The 18,507-nt window shown below is 42.8% G+C and overlaps 1 protein-coding gene across 1 annotated transcript; it reads right to left on the bottom strand.

Annotated features, from left to right (window-relative positions):
- Positions 1 to 270: 270 nt before the first annotated feature.
- LOC309340020 (uncharacterized protein) lies at positions 271 to 15,203 on the bottom strand. Its single transcript, XM_081858538.1, has 6 exons — positions 15,082 to 15,203; positions 13,617 to 13,892; positions 8,987 to 9,241; positions 6,281 to 6,418; positions 4,585 to 4,704; positions 271 to 3,831 (listed from the first exon to the last, which is right to left on the bottom strand). The coding sequence occupies exons 1-6, from the start codon at positions 15,140 to 15,142 to the stop codon at positions 3,647 to 3,649; spliced, it is 1,035 nt and encodes a 344-aa protein (XP_081714664.1). The 5' UTR covers positions 15,143 to 15,203; the 3' UTR covers positions 271 to 3,646.
- Positions 15,204 to 18,507: the final 3,304 nt, after the last annotated feature.

The raw sequence follows: 18,507 nt of genomic DNA, 5'->3' as shown, positions 1-18,507 counted from the left end.
CAGGGCTTCATGGTAAGCTGGAAATCCTATTTCCTGGGCCAGGGCAGCAAAACAGAACAGGAAGTTGGGAGGTGCTGGTTTGGTGCAATGCTTAGAGTGGTGGACTAAGAATTCACACTCACAGGGTACACTTAGGCCAGCCACATCTCATAGCTTCACCTCCAGTGGAGAGTTGCCACAAGGATAAAATGGAGGACCAAGTACCTCCTACATTGTATTGAGCTCCTTTGAATAAATCTATTTAATAACCATATAATAAGAAACAGGAGCTTTGGATAAGTAGAGCTGAGGAAAGTGAGATGGGAATGACTTGGCATGGTTGGTGCCACATCTACACAGATAAGCTTTCCAGATAGTAGTTTTGCTATGGTAAGGAACAAAACAATGGTACAAATAACTTTACTTTTCCACATGATGTTTATAAAACAATATTTTTATTAGTTACGGTACAGCATTATTTTAAAAAACACCATAGCATGAATGCAGATAAAAACATTACAGAAGAATGAATCTCCCAGCCTTATATTGCTGTAATAGAGAGAGAAAGAATAAAGCAAAATGGCGAGCTGTAGCTGTCAGCTGAATTTCTGAAGCTATTTTATGGCTGTCTACACGTCTTCTCTAATGCTGTAAACATGCAGTTTCCTACACATGAAGCAAAGTGGGATTCTAGAAGATCCTGTAAATTAGACTAGTACGAAGCTCAAGAGGCCTGTCAAGTAACGTGCGCCTAGTCATAGGACAGTCACCACCACAGTCACATCATGGATGGCAGATAAAGACATTAGGGTGATGGACAAGCAGGGTGCAAGTGGTACAAAACATCAGCAGATAAGGGGGCTACTCTGATGTGCTGCCACCAAGCAATCTTCTCAGAAGGGGTAGAGGAGGGGGCCTGTACATTTGGGCCCCTGGCTTGGGAATCAATGGTAAAGACACAGTAAACCATTTGGCTGGCACACGAGAAATACTAGCCTAGTCCCAGCCTTTTACTTTAAGTCTTAGAATCTCCCAGAGCATCTTTCTTCTAACCTTGGCCTCTAATGCAATATCAGGGCTGTGAATGACATTGCCTTCACTAGTGGTTTTGGGGTTTTTTTTAAGCCCAATAGTTAACGTAAAGCAATTTCACTTTATTCTAGATACTGTTGAACTCTGTACCCTAGCATGCTCTGCAGGAGGAAAACCCATACTTCTTTCTCCTAGCAATCAGGACTTTCAAGTCACAAGGCCAAACATCACACCAATGACATCCATGCTCATATGACATTCAGACACCATGGTTTGTTTTTTAAAAGCTTTTTAATTTTATTTTAAGGAAAGTGTTGTCCCCAGAATCCAACTGCAAATTCTAAAGACTTTTTATGCACAAGGCTTAAAGCAGGGCATGCGTCAGTCAGGCTTGTGAATGTAAAGTCTATGATGCCTATTTGTGTCATATGTGCATCTTTTCTGCATTATCAAACATAGCTATAAATGGCAAGAGAGGCTGGAACACAAGCGAAGTTTCAACTTTGATAGCAGCCTAAAACAATGTGACTTACTGCTTAGTAAACATACCTGGCACACGTGCTGCACATCTAATTTACAAGGCCTATATAAGCCACAAAGATAGGATAAGAAGCCTTGAAATCATGTGTTAGATCTGAGTTCTAAAATAGAATAATTCAAAACATTTGTGTAAAAATGGTCTCATCAGATAGCAGTAACTGGATGTTCATGGCTCCTGGCATTGGCAGTATTGGTAAGAGGGGTTTTTCCAGTAAATGCGACATGACTCTGAAATAAATTCTAACGCAACTCAGTTCTGTAGCCATAGAGTGGGGTTTAGTCATCAGCATTTAATATTTATAAAAGGGTCCACACTGAACAAGGAGCTGTACGTCAAAACAAATGCATAACAAGTCCCAGCCAGGAGTTCACGATCTAATAATAGCTAGTGATGCTTAGAAGCAGAGACTGGCTTGTTTAGTCAAGGACTGACTTCTTTTCAAAGGCAATGAAATGTCACCCAAAGCCAGGACTACTGACACTCACATGCTGCAATATTATACAAACTTACCTAGTCATAAACCTTGCTTCTGGGTACACATGAATGGAACTGTAGTGCCATTTTCTTTAGTCTCCACCAATCTCTGAAACATTCTCGGGGCCATCCTATACACGTCTACTCAGAAGTAAGTCCCCAATGCCATTTACTTCAAGGAGTGCTGCTACCTCAGTGTATGTTCATATAGGGAGGAAATAATGCCCCCTTTAGAAGTTTCTAGAACTTAATCCTTAATGCCTATCTGCAGAGTATATGCCCAATTAAGGACAGCAGAGTGGCTTGCAGTGTTTCAGGCAGCAGCAGCGGCAGCAAAGCCTTTCTATCTAACTAAGGGCCCAAAATAGCTACACCACAAGAAAAGAGCACCTGGAGAATCCCTCAAATTCTCCAGCCTTTCATCTGAAATAAGATGCAAGCACATCCACACAAAGGCAAGATGCAGGCAAGGAAAGAAATGGAACACCTGCCGCAAATTACAAAGACGATATATGTGAACTGCTTGGAACACTCAAGAAAGCACAATGCGTATACAGAGAATTATCAAATTGCTTAGGCCAGTAGTCAATTTATGCTGAAAACTCCATCACAAATATAAAAACAAAATGCTGTTTCTGTGCTTCCTATTAGTCACAAACTGTGCACTGGAGCAGCTTCTTCAAGCTTGTGCTCCTAGGTGTTGTTGGGACTGCAGCTCCTACCATTCATGACCATGGCTGGGGGTTATGGAAGCTGTAGTCCAACAAGATCTGGATATCCAAGGTTGGAGCTGGAACATGTGCTGGGAAGCATTTTTGCATCATTCCTTTCAAAGGGGCATACAGCAGTGGGCACAGGGATCCCTACTTTCTGCTAAAAGGTAGCTGGATGGAACAAAAAATATTTAGAAATGGAAGCTCGGAGTGTCAGAACTTGCTCCAGAAGAGGATGAGGTTGGGCATCTCTTTGGGCCTGTAAACTGACAAAGGGTCCACTGTCCAAACAGTGCCACTGACCTCACTTTCCACATTCTCTGTTTTCGTGCCTCACCTCTTCCAGGTAAAGGAATTCTGTAGATACCCTCCTGAAATCCATGAGACAACATCAGTTCATATAAACACCCAGCGTAATGAATAGGACTGTTTTTGACCACAAGAATCTGCGAAAGCTACTGTGATATAATTCCAAACATCCCAGTACAGAACTCAACACTTTTTCTGGAACTTTTAGGGAATTTCTGGGCCCATTCTAGTATAAAATATGTACTTTGGGACTCCTGTATGGTATTTTGCCTGTTGTGTGTCTGTGCCTTGATAGAACCAAAAATATTGGGGTTTTGAGAAGCCTGAAAATTGTCATAGAAACAGGAAAAATTAATCAGATTGTTTGAAGGTTAAAGGTCTTGCACATAGATCTGTCATATTTAATTTGAAATCTAATTGCTACATGGAGCAAGGATACCACATTGGCCCATGAGGACTATTTTTAGGTGGGTTTGTAGATTTGGCTAACTGTAGGCAGGTTTTTTTTAAAGGACACTATTATTATGGAGATAACATCATGGAATGAAGAAACACCAATTCCCAAGACTGTAGGAAGGGTTAAAGGGAACACATCTGATCAAGCATCAATAGGATCAGGGAAGCAATCATCCACCGTTTCCAGGGCTTCAGTGTCAACCATGACTTCTCGAAATGCTGTTTCAACATCTTCCTCTGTTTTAGTCTCCAGTGCCAGCTTAGGTTGAACTGTAGGATTTGGATCTGTCTTGTGCTCTGGTTTAAAACTCTCACAGGTCTCAGGACCTTTAAAGGAAGTACAAGTTAGAATGTGCTATAAAAATGAATTAGCATAGTCTCAGACCTCAATCTTTACTATAATCTTCAACAAAGTCTTCATCTCAGCTTTCCTTTTGCTGTTATCTTTTTTAATTTTTGATTTTTAGATTTATATCCCATCATTTAAACAGAAACCTCACAAGGCAGTACATGGCATGTATCAGTCAAACAACTAAATCATCATCATCATCATCAAATAAGAATGTAAGAAGAGTTCACTGGATCAGACCAAAGGCCCATCTTGTCTAGCATCCTGTTCTCACAGTGGCCAACCAGATGCCTGAGGAAAACCCACAAGCAAGACCCAAGCACCAAAGTACTTGTCCCACATCATTTAAAACGTAAACAATAACACTAAAGCAATACAACCAAGTGAATGGTTGACAAATATATTGAAACAGCCATCAGTCCCAGTAAAACCTTATAACTACAACACAATCACAATAAAACATCTCACAAAACTTCGTCCAATTGAAATCATTATGGAAGAGCCCCAGTGTACAAGCGATTATTGTGGAGGAACTCTGTATGATTCCATTTGGCCATGTGGGGGCTACTCTGCATGTTACTCTACTGTTTTGTGGAATGGCCACCACACAAAAATTGTTGCATGTGGCTTTTAGAGGGTCACCATTTCTGCATCCCTGAACTACACAAATACATTTATTCCCACACAGCTTTGCTCTTTAATAACAACAACAATGACATAACTGTACCTACCAGGATTGGGGGTGCTGGCAACAAGGGCATCTGTGGTTTCACAGGGGTCTCCATTAGGAGGACTCTTTGGTTCTTCACTGGAAATGGCAGACAGGGTTATCCTCTCATCCTTTTCATCTTCTGTTGGAAAGCATAATGAGAGACTGAAAAGGGGCAAATCAATCAATTAATATGGGTGAGGTGGAGTTTCGGCTTTGTGGGTATTCCTTCACCAGTGCTAATTGCTGTCTACTAAACTGTACCCGGCCTCTCCATAAAAAACCCAAAGCACCAAAAAAAAAATTCCCTGACAATTGCCATGCTTCATAGAGCAAAATAGCAGGTGCCCTATTTTACATCAGAGGTGGCTAACCTGTGGCCCTCTACTGGATGACATCTCATCCAAGAGAACATTGGACAGCCAGGCCGAGGCTTTGGGGAGCTGAAGTTCAGCAACATCTGGAGGGTCACAGGATCCCTGCTTTCACCTGTGCATTTGTTTAGGATTGAGGAATTGTTCACATGTAACTAAACTGTTGATTATTTTTATGAGGATGAGCCAGTAAAGGGTACTAAGAGAATAAGAATTATAGGCAAAGAGGAGGAGAAAACTACAAAATTGCATACAGTGAATAGTGGGTATAAGCAGTTTAATTCCAACTTGTATTAACTCTAGGTAAAGAAGGGCAAGGTCTCCAGATGGTCTCCTGATGCCCCTTTGGAATAAGATCAGTAGGTCTGGATTTTTTCCCATGGGGATTCTCCTAAACTTCAAGGACAAATTGTGGAACAGGGGCCTCTTGTTCTGGTGATGCCAGAACTGAGTTCTTGCCTAATCATGCAAGGAGACCTACAAAATATGACACCTTGATGTCAACATCACCAGCATCATGATTTGTGGTGCCTGTAGGCAAAACTTATCAGGGCGAAGCCTCTGTATCCCTTCTGTTCCCATGGCATATTATGAGACCTTTCTAGTTGCAACAACCTACATTAAGAGGAGTGTAAAGAGTTAGGGTGAAGGATTTTGAAGAAATATCGGGTAGGCTTGATAAGAAATTTGGAAAATAGATCCCATGGTGCAGGGTCCCTTCTAACAGTTCTATGATGTTATGTGCCGAAGGAGCTGCATACCTAAAACATAGGTTAGGATCATATGAATAAAATCAGCTAAATGATCCTTGGTCCCTAAAACAAGAATGATGTAACCTTATGAGAAATATACCTTTGCAGAAATGCAGTCAAGTGTAAAACCTGAGAGGCAGGCTGGGATATGGGCAAAGGAGCCATGGAAAGTAAATATGAGCTTTATTCTGGCTGGTTGCAAAATCCGCCTAACTTCAGAATTGTCACTTTTGTCACAGAGTGTAAGCAACTGCAGTTATAGGAGGAGCTTAGATTCATCTACAACAGGCATCCCGAAACTCGGCTCTCCAGCTGTTTTGGGACTACAATACCCATCATCCATGACCACTGATCCTGTTAACTAGGGATGATGGGAGTTGTAGTTCCAAAACAGCTGGAGGGCTGAGTCTGGGGATGCCTAATCTACAATAACCTATTTTTTTAAAGACTGTAACTGTGGTTACAGGCCCATGCATTGCTTACCTGGGGAGTAAATGCCACTGGACTTAGTAGATTTCACTTCTACGTAAACATGCAATAGGATTGTGCTGCAAAATACAATGCAAAAAGAAGAGGGGAAACTGCTACTCACCCGCAGGCACTGGAGTGAAATGATGCTTGCTCTTCATGCAGCAGCATGTGATCAGTGAGGCAATAATGGCCAGAAGGAGAGCACCCCCTCCACACGCTACCATAATATACAGGAAGTGCGGGTGCTGCAGCAGATCTCCTGATTGAAAGAAACAACACTGTTCTTAAGCAGTAAAGAAACAGGAGCAACCTAAAGACAGGAGTCAGGGTCACCACAATGTTAAAGGTGTCTTTGCCTATAATATGCAAGGTGTGTGATTTTTTTTAATGCAAATAATGTTGGTGGGGAGAAGACCACTGTTAGTTAGTAGAATCCTACCAGGCATGGAGAAGTTATGTAAGGATGCTTCTAGACTGCTACTATTTGGGGGTGGCAAATTCAGGTTGCAGTCAACACCAATAACATACATTTAAAGCACATCTAAAGCATATGACTTCCCCACAAAGAAGCCTGTGAATAGTAGTTTGTTAAGGGTGCTTTAAATCACTGGTCTTCAGCTGATGGGTTGGGACCCACTAGGTAATAAGCTACCCTTTGATCCTTCACACCTCATTTTACTTGAAATAAAATTTACTTACAAAAGAACATGATTCACTCTGCCTCACACTTCACTTAGATCAAACTTAAAAAAACCCACTTAAGGCTGGAAACATTCCATTGAGACATAATACAGTAATCCACTTTATAGCCTAGTATGCTTTGCTTCCATTTTATATTTTAGTTCCTAGGAATTGAAGTGGCTTTCAGTCACTAATATTTACATTTACATTTATTATTTACATTTATTATTATTAAAAAATATTTTTATCCCCACCACCACTGCTTTTGGAAGCCAAAATGTTCCTGGGTTCATTTTTAATTATGGAGTGCCAACGGGATTTTCCAGACCTGGTCCACTCAGTGTGAATTTCCTGCTGTACCCCACCTATCTAGTTGCAACAGGGCCAGCCCTTCCATTAGGCAACACAATTTGAGTATCAACGAAGGCCAACAACTTATTAGTTATTTAATTTGTTGTCATTGTATTTTTACAAAGGAGAGGTTTTCTGTCTCAGGTGACAGGATAACTTGGATGGCCTTAGGGATTATGTACCTTGACTTGGTAGGAATTCGTGGCACCATTTCCTGGTCAGCTGCAGACAGCAAAATGTGTTGTGCTGACCCAAATAGGTAGGAATTATCCTCCTTTGTTATGTAAAAAACATACCCATAATTTCAAGAGAAAGGAGGGTCCAGAACAAAAGACCCAGAGCTCAACCCCCCTCAACCATGGAGCATAGAGGATATCATCATGAGGTGCATAGAAACTTATTCAGACAGACTTGCAGAGCCCATTTTTAACCTTTAGCACATGAGGAGGCCCCTGTTTGCTGATTCTTGCAGCTGCTGCTACATCTCTCTAGGTCTGTAAAGGTTGGAGAGTGCAGAAATAGTTCCCTGTGACTGAGGGGATTGAACTGCACAGTTACTGCACCATAAATATCAAAGCCACGCACGACTGCTTGCAGTTAGCAGTCTGTGAGCAACCCATTGACTGCAATCCATTCAAAACATTCAGGGGGCAATAGGTATCCAATAAATTGCATTCTTTGTTTGCTTGTTTTTATTTCAACTGCCTGGTCCAGGACATAGACATTAAAAAGCAAAATACATTGCCAAAATGATGAATGATTTACCCTAACCATGAATGTCAGGTAAAGGAGATTTTATTGTGAGCTACTAATATTTCTGGTTATTTTGCAGTGAATATCTAGGCAAGAATCACAAGATGGGGCCAAAATGGAAGCTGAGCCTTGGAGCATTCAGCTAATTATGCTAAGGACTGCTGTGTCAGTTGTGGTGCTGGTAACAGAAAGATTATTACATCAGTTTCAGATGTCTCTCGGTGACTTTTTAATGCTGACAGGCCTATGCTGTCTAAAATGTTCCTTCAGCAGCCAATCATTTTAATGATTGCTTTGCTTTGCTTTTATTTTAATTTTACTTTTATTTTGTCATACACTGCCCTGATGTTTGTGAGATGGAAATGTGTGTGTGTGTGTGTGTGTGTGTGTGTGTGTGTTTCTGGGGAACATGTTAAAATATGTTGTAAGATGTATTCAGACATGTTTTTCCCACTTTAACATTATCATTACGTTCTCCAGTATACAGAGGAACAATAAATAAAAAAAGTTGCCCCCCCCAAAAAAAAATCATCACGGCCTGGAAGAATAAAATGAGAATGCTGTATGGAACAAAGTAAATAACAAACCATCATTTTTCAGAGGGCCTTTCACCAAAAGTCTTTAAAATAAGCATGAAAGGGGGAAGAAATACTCTCCCTTGTGTGTCTGTTAATTATCTATTAAGGTCCAGAAATTAAATTTAATATCCTAAAGCTTTACAAAATCCCAATATCTGCATATGCGGGTGGGACCAAATGTCCATGTTCTTTCAGATTCGTGTATAATATAAAGTCATTCCACATGGCAAAGTAATGGTCACTAGTGATTTGGCCTCCCATTAGCCCCTGTCAACATGGCCAAAGGTCAGGGATGATGGAAGGAGCTGTCCAACAATGTCTGGAGAGCACCCAGTAGGCAGGGGGCTGCTTCATGAATGAAGGAAAATGATTTTGTGTTGGTGAGTCAGAGAGACACATCTGCTGACATATAAATTCAGATAACACGTTGAACACCCATAAGAAGAAGGTAAAATATAACTTACGACCGTTACCACCATTACATGACAGCTCAATGGAGGAGCTGCTGCAAGAGTTTCTTCTATGGCAAGCCAGCTTTCCCTGTACCCCTTTCCCCAAAATAATGCTCTTGCCACCATCTTTCACACAAGCATCAACATCATGTATTATTCTCCCATTCCGAGTCCAGTAAACTCCATCATTGAATTGACCATCTGCTTCACAGGACAAATTTGCTCTTCCATCAGGTAGACAATTGATATAAACAGCGGGAGGCTTCTCTAGGCAGTGGAAAGAGAACAACAAAACAGAGAGAAAAATGTTACCATGACAGGACAGTGGGAACCATCATCTGAACCTTTCCTTTTTTTCATTTAATCCCCTATTACCTCCTTCAACTATATATAACATTCAATGGATCCTAATGGATTTTTCCTGCTGTTTGCTTCCGGAGAAATTGAAAGCTCCTCATGGTCCCTGTAAACAGACCTACTCCTCTACTAAAATTTACCGTCTTCTAAATTGGGATTCCAGGAATCTTCGAAAGCAAATCACATGGATTGCAGGTTCCTATTAACTTTGTTTTTAGGGCATGTAATTAAGGTGCAATCCTGTATTGAAAAAGCCACTTCCGGCCTGCCCAGGAGGTGGGGTTGCGGGCTTCACGCCCACCCCCACATGAGCGGGGACTGGTTTCAGAGGGGGCTCGCCCTCTTTTCGCCGGCTAGCCCCCACGTTTTCCCACCCTCCCTCCCTTTGTGTAGGCTTTAGGTAGGTCTCTGACTTTGCTATGGACTTCGGTCTGTCGCCGCAAGGGGCATGGTAGGAATTTTTCCCAATTGGCAATTTACAGCCATTTGGTTTTTCGCCTACATCGTAGCAAAGCGTTACAACTCCTCGGCATTGGCGGTTAGGCATTGGTAAGAAGGGGTTAAGAGGATGGGGGGGAGGAACGCCATCACCTCCCCCCAGCGAACAAAGGGTGGTCCGATAAAGGACTCCGGGGGGCGTGGCCCTGTCCGAAGCCTATGGAGGTGTGGGCCAAAGGCACGCCCCCGAGCGGTGACCCGGGGGAGCTCCTGGTTGACGTGCCTCAGCAGGAGACTCCCCCTCTATGGTGTTAACCCTTCCCGTGTCTCCCCCAAATGGGCTGGAGCCGGATAGTCGATAGGACCAATGCCTAAGCCAATGCCTCTCATTCCTGAATTCAATAAAGTTATGGCCTAATTCACCCATTTAACCTTAAATTATGGTGTCTTGTGTCTTTATTTATCCTGGTGGGGGGCGGTAACTCGCCACGCAATACAGCACAGGGGACGAGCACACTTATGTTACTTCAATCCGTTGCCATGCCCATGTCAATCAAACTGCCTCGCCAAACCATCAACTTCATTATGTGTTCACCATCAACTTCATCATGTCAGGAGCCACTAATGGTTGTGTGACGTTGGTTCATGTTAGCTCCAGTCCAAAGAACGTGAGCCGTCTTGTGACTTGTTGAAATCAAGCATACTGGAAAAAGATGGGTTGGTGTTTTTTGTTGTTGTTTTCCAGATCAGAACAAATATATGGAAATTCTGGGTCACAATATAGAAGCATGGCAAAGGAATATTTCTGGCAAAAACATTCCCATTCAAAATGTGAGTCTCGCAGTTCAAGCATGCATTTGAAGTAATGAAGAAATTGGTGTTTCCTTCTCCCTCTTTGGCAAGTTGTATCTTTGCTATTTAAATCCCACTTACGTGTGTACCCAAAGCACCATTGCCTTTGCTACAGCAGTTGCAGTTCTGCCTGTTTGCCTTTGGGTGGCACTTAAGAGTAATGTACTTAAACACTTGAATCGTAAATGCATACCTTTCTTATGGCACTTTCTTCTGTTTTAACAAACTGATCCGAGCGTGTGCAAAGCCATCGTGTGCTTTTATTACACTAACCAGAATAAATTAGCTCCCTCCTTTAACCTGTTGTATACCAACCCACATCTTTGAACGAAACCTACACTCCCATTGATCAAACCCTATTTAAAAGGGATGCGGTAATTGTGATATTTTCCCTATGCAGTGCTTTAAGGTTACAAAATTAGAAGGCATCCATTCTATGATAACAGCTTTAATATTTTTATTCTTGAAATACGGTATATGGTACTACCTTGACTATAGCCTCAAATTTGAATTATGGATGGAAACATTTTCACAGATTTTAGGTATCCCAACTGACAAATCAATTGCCCGACAGCCTAGCCCTACTGAGTTCAGGGAAGGGGGTAGTCTTAGTCCCAGGTAAGGATATCTAAGATTGCAGCATTAATGTTGGAAAGAGCCTTTGCATCACTGAATCTCCTTGTCCGTAAAGGGTTTACTTGTTTTCTGCTCATTGTGTAGCTGTTAAAAGCCAAGGATCCTCTGTCCATACAATATGGACAACATACCCACCAATATTCCTCAGATGAAAATAGGGACATTTCTCATTTGCCCTCCTCGACCTCCCATTTCTGGAGCCCCTGGCAGGGATTTCCCATCAGAAGAAGGGCAAAAGGGAGTCCATGGAGGGGCAATGGGATGCTCCCTGACTGGTGCTTGGGACAAGCATCAGCTCTCCCTCCTCAAGCTTGGTGGCAGCACTGACAGGGGAAATATGGACATTCTGGGATCAAATCAGAAATCGGGGTGTCTTTCTGAACTCCAGGACTATCCCTGGAAAATCTAGACAATTGGAGGGTATGTGAGAACCTCAGAGTACAGTGGTACCTCTAGTTATGAACTTAATTTGTTCCGGAGGTCCGTTCTTAACCTGAAACTGTTCTTAACCAGAGGCGTGCTTTCACTAATGGGGCCTCTTGCTACTGCTGCGCCGCCGGCACATGATTTCCGTTCTCATCCTGGGGCAAAGTTCTCAACTCAAGGTAACTCTTCCAGGTTAGCGGAGTTTGCAACCTGAAGCATTTGTAACCTGAGGCGTTTGTAACTCGAGGTACCACCGTACTTGTGTATTCTGAGGCAGACTGAGGGCAATGCACATAGCTTGTACGTGTGGCCTGCTTATTATTATTATTATTTTCACACAGTGAAATGAATTATCTGAAACACTTGCAACAAGCACAAATTAAAATTTGGCATACCACAAAGCAGTTCACTTAAGGGAGATTTGCAATGCTGTGTCAAATCAGCAGGCCTGTTTGCTACATGCAACATCTGTCAGGTGGTGGTAGTTATGAATGACAGCTGAGTGTGAGAGGTGATGTCCATTGGCCTCTAGAATAGTCTCCAACTGCCCCCAAAACGCCAGGACTGTCACAAAAACCCTTAAGCCATCACAGCTTCTCACGTTGTCATGTCGAGTCCCGAATTCCCCTCTTTATTGAGCTACACTAACTGGAAATGGCTTCACGTTGGCGGAAGCAAGAGGAAGAAAGAGTTGCCAACTGAGTCACTTTCTCCTCCTCCTCCTCTGCTGCCATGTCCTTTGCCGCTGCTCCTGGGAGTCGGAGAAAATGGAGTGGAGTAAGAGGGAAGAGTCTTGTGCCAGATCCAGGGGAGGGAGCCAGGTAGGTTAGCTGGCTAGCTGGTTGAGGAGCAGTAGCAGGAAGAGGAGGAAGGAGGGAGGCAATGGAGACGACAACGGCAATGTCACTGCCATCCCTGCCCTGGGAGGTTGTGACTCTCAGCCTGGCAGGCCCCCAGTCACCCAGCCAGCCATCCAGAATAAAAACAAGGAGAAAGTGTCAAGCCTGAAGAGAAGGTGGAGGCTGAAGGAGACCCTGGGCAGGAGCGGGCTCTGGGGGGGTGCGGGGGTGCAGCCGGCGGTGTACAGGCAGCTCTGTGCAAGGCTGGAGCTTGAGGGGAGGGGACAAGGAGATTATTGGGGTGAGGTGGGTTCCTGGAGCTAGGTGGGTTTCAAGTGAGGTTGTCTGTCTCATGGAAAACTTTAATAAGAAATCTTAACCTGCTGGAGGGCCACAGGTTCCCCATCTGTGTTTTAGGCAAAATATCACTGAGTTTAAGCTTAAATTAAAGTGCACTTATTTGTGGATCACAAACTAAGGCTATCCTTGGAAATAACTCCCATTGAACACCGGCACCTATTTTCTGAGTGAGTATGCTTAGGATGTTTGAAGCAGAACCAGCAATTAATTAATCTCTTAAGATTTTTCCATTGTTGATTCCAAAATGAGGATACTGACCACAAGGAATGGATAGAATTATGTCAGCTTCTCTCAGCTACTCGTTTTTCCCATCTTAAATTTAGTGCTCTATATTTCCACATCAGTTTGCCAACGCTTTCCGAAAAGTCCTCATGAAAATCGATTGGCATGTTGATCCAAATTTCTCTTTTGGGTAAGGAATTTCTGCAAGCAATTTCCCTGGATATGCCTAGTTTTGCAAAGCAATTTCTCTGAACACAGAATAGTTTTGCATGTTTATTTCACTAAGATATGAATATATTCTAGTATATGCACTTTTGTGCATATACTACCTGGCTGGAGAACGGCTAAGCTGCAAAATGAAAATAAGTGCAGGTTTTGAAGGATGTCTGTGTTTCGATTCATGCGTTGTTTCAGAAAGTGCAGATTCGGTATAAAATGCAAACAGGTAATGGATGCAAATGAAATCAGTTCCCATGAAAACTGATTCCAATTTATCCCCCATCCCTACTTACCACACACTTTGAGCAAGAAAATTTCGCTGTCGTTTCCAAAAGCAAATGTATATTTCCCCTCATCGTTTTCTGATAAATCCGTCATCTCTACAATCCCGTTCCTCGAGCACAGCCTTTTGTCACAGTCATTGCAACAGTCCATCGTAAAATTCTCCGGCTTAGAACAGTTCGTTTCTTTCATTACTAGGATGCCACTTCGATTTTTAATTTCCAAAGGAAAAGAAACATTGCCACCAGCGTCGCCAAAAAGCTGTTTGAGGTCCATACAAGTCACACCTGCAACAGTAATAAAAGATTTAAATAGGGGTTTTTTTGTTTGTTTTTAAAAAGCAGTTTATAAACACTATTAAATAACTAAATACATATTGGAAACCACAGTAAGTCTAATCAAAGAGGTAAGACTGTGGTCACAGAAAAAGATGAGCAACCTCTCAGTCGAAGAAAACATATGAGAACTGTATTCTTCGGGTTTTTCCCCTTTTTAGCTCATAGCTTCATGTTATCTGAGTGAAAAGAGTGAAAAGAAAATATTGGAATCAACTCAATATTGGTTACTAAGACTGAAAGCCTTAATTCATGAAATAGTGCAATTCATAATTTTATATGAGTGCTGATCCTTTCGAAGGATACTTGATGAGCCACTGCTGTAAATAAATGACCTAAATGTAGCTTTTAATTCAGGTATCATTTAATATATTTTTACAAGAAAGTATGTGGTTTGTCGGTTAAATAAGTGTTGTTTTTCATGTAGCTTAAACTGTCGCCCATAGTGTGTATGTATTTGAATTCATTACTTATTGGCCTCAAAAAACGTTAAATGACTTCATGTGGTCCACAGATTTATACTGATTACACCATAGAATGTTTAGAAATGGAAATAATCACCATCTACTTAGTAGTTTAAGTAGTTTAAACTTAGTAGTTTAAGAAAGAATCTAAGCAGTGTTTGCAAAACTGGATGAATTCAGGCTAGTTACTTTCCCTCACTGCAATTCACTGTCTCCAAAATCATGCACAGATATTGAAAAGGACTTGGAGTATTGTTTTCAAAAGGATTTTAAACTGGAAACCTATGTACATCAGACTTGATTTTGAGATGTTTTCATCAAGTATTCTAAATTATTTGTTCAAGGTCACGCCGAGAGACAATAAAAGAATCCCAGAATCATTGTGTTGACCAGCACCCCACACGAAAAGCCTCGCAACCTCTTATTTCTCTTGCATTTACAAATGCAGTACATCAGGCGACATGGTTGCAATTAGTTTATGAGAAAATCTGTCTTACTTTGGAGTGACTGTCCATTTTCATGCTTTGGCGGTTATGACACCAGCATTTCCCTGAGTCCCGTAGACTAGCCTTCCTTTAAAGGAGAGGGGTGGCGGGGGTGAAATCTGAACGAAGAGGATCATTTCTGCTCACCTAGGCAAAGCAATGCCAATTTGATAAAAGAAAATTCCCACTTACCATCAGAAATGGTCAGAATCACCAGCACGCATGGCAAGGGAAAAGAAAAGCGGAAATCCATTTTAAGCACCTTCTTGCATCGTGTGCTGAGAAGAGGATCTGGCTTTGCTGTTAAACTAACACACTAGTCAGGAAATGATGTCAGAAGCAGGAATTTAAAAAAAGAAAAGAAGAAGAGCATATACTGGAGGGGTGCAAGACTAATGTACAGTCAAAACAAAGCAGAAGGGTGTTTGGTTGACTGACCTCATGCTTTAGCCACATCACCTCGATGATCTATTTCTATGGCCCTGTATGCAGGAACTGGGGTGTGTAAGAATAAGATTCAGAAGGAGGGGTGAAATAGTGCTCTAAGCAAGTCCATCAGAGCCAACAGGACAGAGCTAGCAAGAATCCCAAGCAAATCCTGATATTGTACCACTTTTTCCTATTCATTGAAGCCTTTGCTGACTGATATAAACACGGGAGTGCAAAATGCAAGGCAACATAAACGATCTAATCCCACTAACAGTAATCATACTGAGTTGTATTCAACTACTGTATGTCATACGCAGAGGATGCCCACTGAAATCAACTAACTTTTACCCAGAGTAGACCTATTGAAATGAATGGCCCTAAAGAAGTTAGGACCATTCATTTCACTGGCTCCACTCTGGGCTGGCGAGGTGAATCCTGCCCAACAGAACAAGCTAGATTCAACCCACTGAAGTGGATTCAGACCAAAAGCTGCAGCACATATCGGTAGTGTTTGTGTGTGTAATTACTCTATATGCTTTGAGCATCAATGATAGCTCAAAGAATTCTGTACCTTTGTGGATGGAACCAGCAGGACATGCCCCAAATGCATGAGGTCTTTTTTTCTGATGACAAATATTCAACCATGAATGAACTGTGCTGTATATGAAATTAATCCAAAACTTTGGCCAACTTAGAAAAGATACAAATATGGCGCTGTATGTTAACTCAATTTGATACAGCAGCAGTATAGTACAGTGGTACCTCGGGTTAAATACTTCATTCGTTCCGGAGGTCTGTTCTTAACCTGAAACTGTTCTTAACCAGAAAACCACTTTAGCTAATGGGGCCTCCGGCTGCCGCCACACCACCGAAGCACAAATTCTGTTCTCATCCTGAAGCAAATTTCTTAACCCGAGGTACTATTTCTGGGTTAGCGGAGTCTGTAACCTGAAGCACCTGCAACCTGAAGTGTATGTAACCCGAGATACCACTGTAGTTGTAGCATACATGTCGCTGTGGAAGATTATCCTGTTGCAAATACCTCTGATAAAACTTTGCAGATACTCACATATGCCTCAGTTGAGAGGGTCACAGTAATGGCCCCATACGTGTGTGCAATGCATGTGTTATTCCCCACCAGAAAAGTGCACTCTCACAAGAATGGCCAGGCCCAGCTTCACAGTCAGCATTCTAGAGAATTCTCCCCACCCCCACCCCCACCCCCCCCCAAAAGCTACCAAACTCTGTCTCTATAGGGTTGGCTGAAGGTCAGGATAACTATTCTGTCTCTACCACACACACATACAGTGGGACGGGGGGAGGGGAACCTCACTGTGATCTAAGATGCGACAAAAATAGCCTTCTGTGAGAAAGGCAGTGATCTGAAACTTCAGACATCTGCAGGCCAGTGGAGAGAGAGAGAAAAGACATCTGCAATTAAGAAGTCACCCATGGGTGCACTTGCACTTTATATATATTTTTAGACCAGAACCGTGCAACTGCAACCTATACGTAGACCCCACCATCCTGCCCCTAAGTGAATGCACTTGATTGGGGAAAGGATCTATATTTCATCCAATAATAATTCTGGAAAGCAACAGAGGAATGAGGAAGAAACCAGCTCTCACCATTTTGGAAACATCAATTTTAGGCTACTATTTTTTCCTGGTCATTTCAATGTGTTCAATATACATTTTATTCATGTTGCAAGTCAGATGCTAAGTTGGCACTTTCTCTCTCTGAACTTTCACTTTCTCTGTCCTGGTTCTAGACTTGCCTGGTCTTCTTCCTTAATTTCCTCCCATGGCCCAACATATCAGTCTAGATATGAATTTCCACCTTTCTGGGATTGTCTCATCCTGGCATTCTTTCCAGGCTGACTCTTGCCCGGCATCCCTTTGCACAGGAATCAGGGGAAGAACCTTGAGAAGGGGATGCAGAGGGAGGGGTGGAGCAAGGGCAAGTCTCCAGCCAGGATTTGAGGGATACCCATTGCCCTCTGGTGAGCTTCCGTAGCAGTGGTAGCAGGCAGCACCAGTGCTCCAAAAAGCACTGGGTGGGAGCTCCCAGAGCGGTGCAGTGTTTTCCCACGATGCTGCCAGCGTGATGCTATACTGGCTTTGCAGAAAACTGTCATTGTAACTAAGTCCTGACACTTGGAGCACTGGAGCCAGAAGAAAAATGAAGCGGGTTCCAGGGCAGGTGACAGCAAAGGGTCCTGCCATGGTGTTGGGCCCCCAACACTCGCCCAAGGATTCCAGGGACCAGCGCTGACCCTGCCTGCAGTGTCTTAGTTATCCTGAATCTGGTGTCCTCCACATATTGTTGGACTACAATTCCCACCAGTCCCAGCCACCACATGCTGGAGGACATCAAGCTGCTGTTGTGCAACACAATTCACTTACCCCTCTCGTGCAAAACCTTTCTCCTGTCTCACGTTCACCATCATCAGCTTGATCACCCAATCAGGTCTATTGCCTCCTCCACCTCCAAGTCTATCACACACTCCCTTTGGTCTTCCTCAGCCTTGCATGAAATGGTCAAGGTGAGACCACTGAGGCAGAGAAAGATGAAGGAAGCAGTGTGTGGCCAATTCATCTCACAGTCTTCCTTAGTCCCTGCTTGACTACCATCCTAAGATATGTATCGTGGGCTTACTCTTCGTAAAACCGAGGTCCACCACCCCAAAAAGTACTTCTGAGGCAGCACAATGCATCCATCTGTCAAGTTTTGAGCTCTTTGCTCCACACTTTTTTGAGTTCTTGTTTGTTCTTTCCTTCACTTGTCGCATTTATATCCCACATTTTTCTCCAAGGGGCTCAAGGTGGCGAAGATGGTTCTCCTCTCCATTTTATCCCCTTGACAACCCTGTGAGGCAGCTTAGACTGAGAGGCAGCAGCTCTCCCAAGGTCACCCTGTGAGCTTCCTGGCTGAGTGGGGATGTGAACCCTGGTCTCCTAAGGCCTAGTCCAACCCTCTATCCACTACACCACACTGCCTCTCACAACTGTTGGAGCTCAATACTCAGTTGCTGCAAAAGAAATCTCCACTTTATGAAGCTCTTTCATAGAGAGACGCTTTATAAAAAGGAGTGGGAACTGCCAGATGCAATTCTGTTTAACACTTTGAATAGGCCTCAGCAACTGCGCTTTGCAACTCCTTGTTAACTTTCCTTCTGGGAATCCTGTG

This window comes from Podarcis erhardii, assembly GCF_964252035.2.
Source record: "Podarcis erhardii genome assembly, chromosome: 4".
NCBI lineage: Eukaryota > Metazoa > Chordata > Lepidosauria > Squamata > Lacertidae > Podarcis > Podarcis erhardii.
The sequence above is the reverse complement of the archived record's forward strand: the minus strand, read 5'-3'. Positions and strand labels throughout refer to the sequence as shown.

Coding starts and splice junctions, on each gene's coding strand:
- LOC309340020 (XM_081858538.1), bottom strand. CDS start 15,142: ATGGATTTCCGCTTTTCTTTTCCCTTGCCATGCGTGCTGGTGATTCTG. Junction 9,242..13,616: donor TTTCTTGCTCAAAGTGTGTG/GTAAGTAGGGAT, acceptor TCCACTGCCTAG/AGAAGCCTCCCGCTGTTTAT. Junction 4,705..6,280: donor TTTCACTCCAGTGCCTGCGG/GTGAGTAGCAGT, acceptor GCTTTCCAACAG/AAGATGAAAAGGATGAGAGG.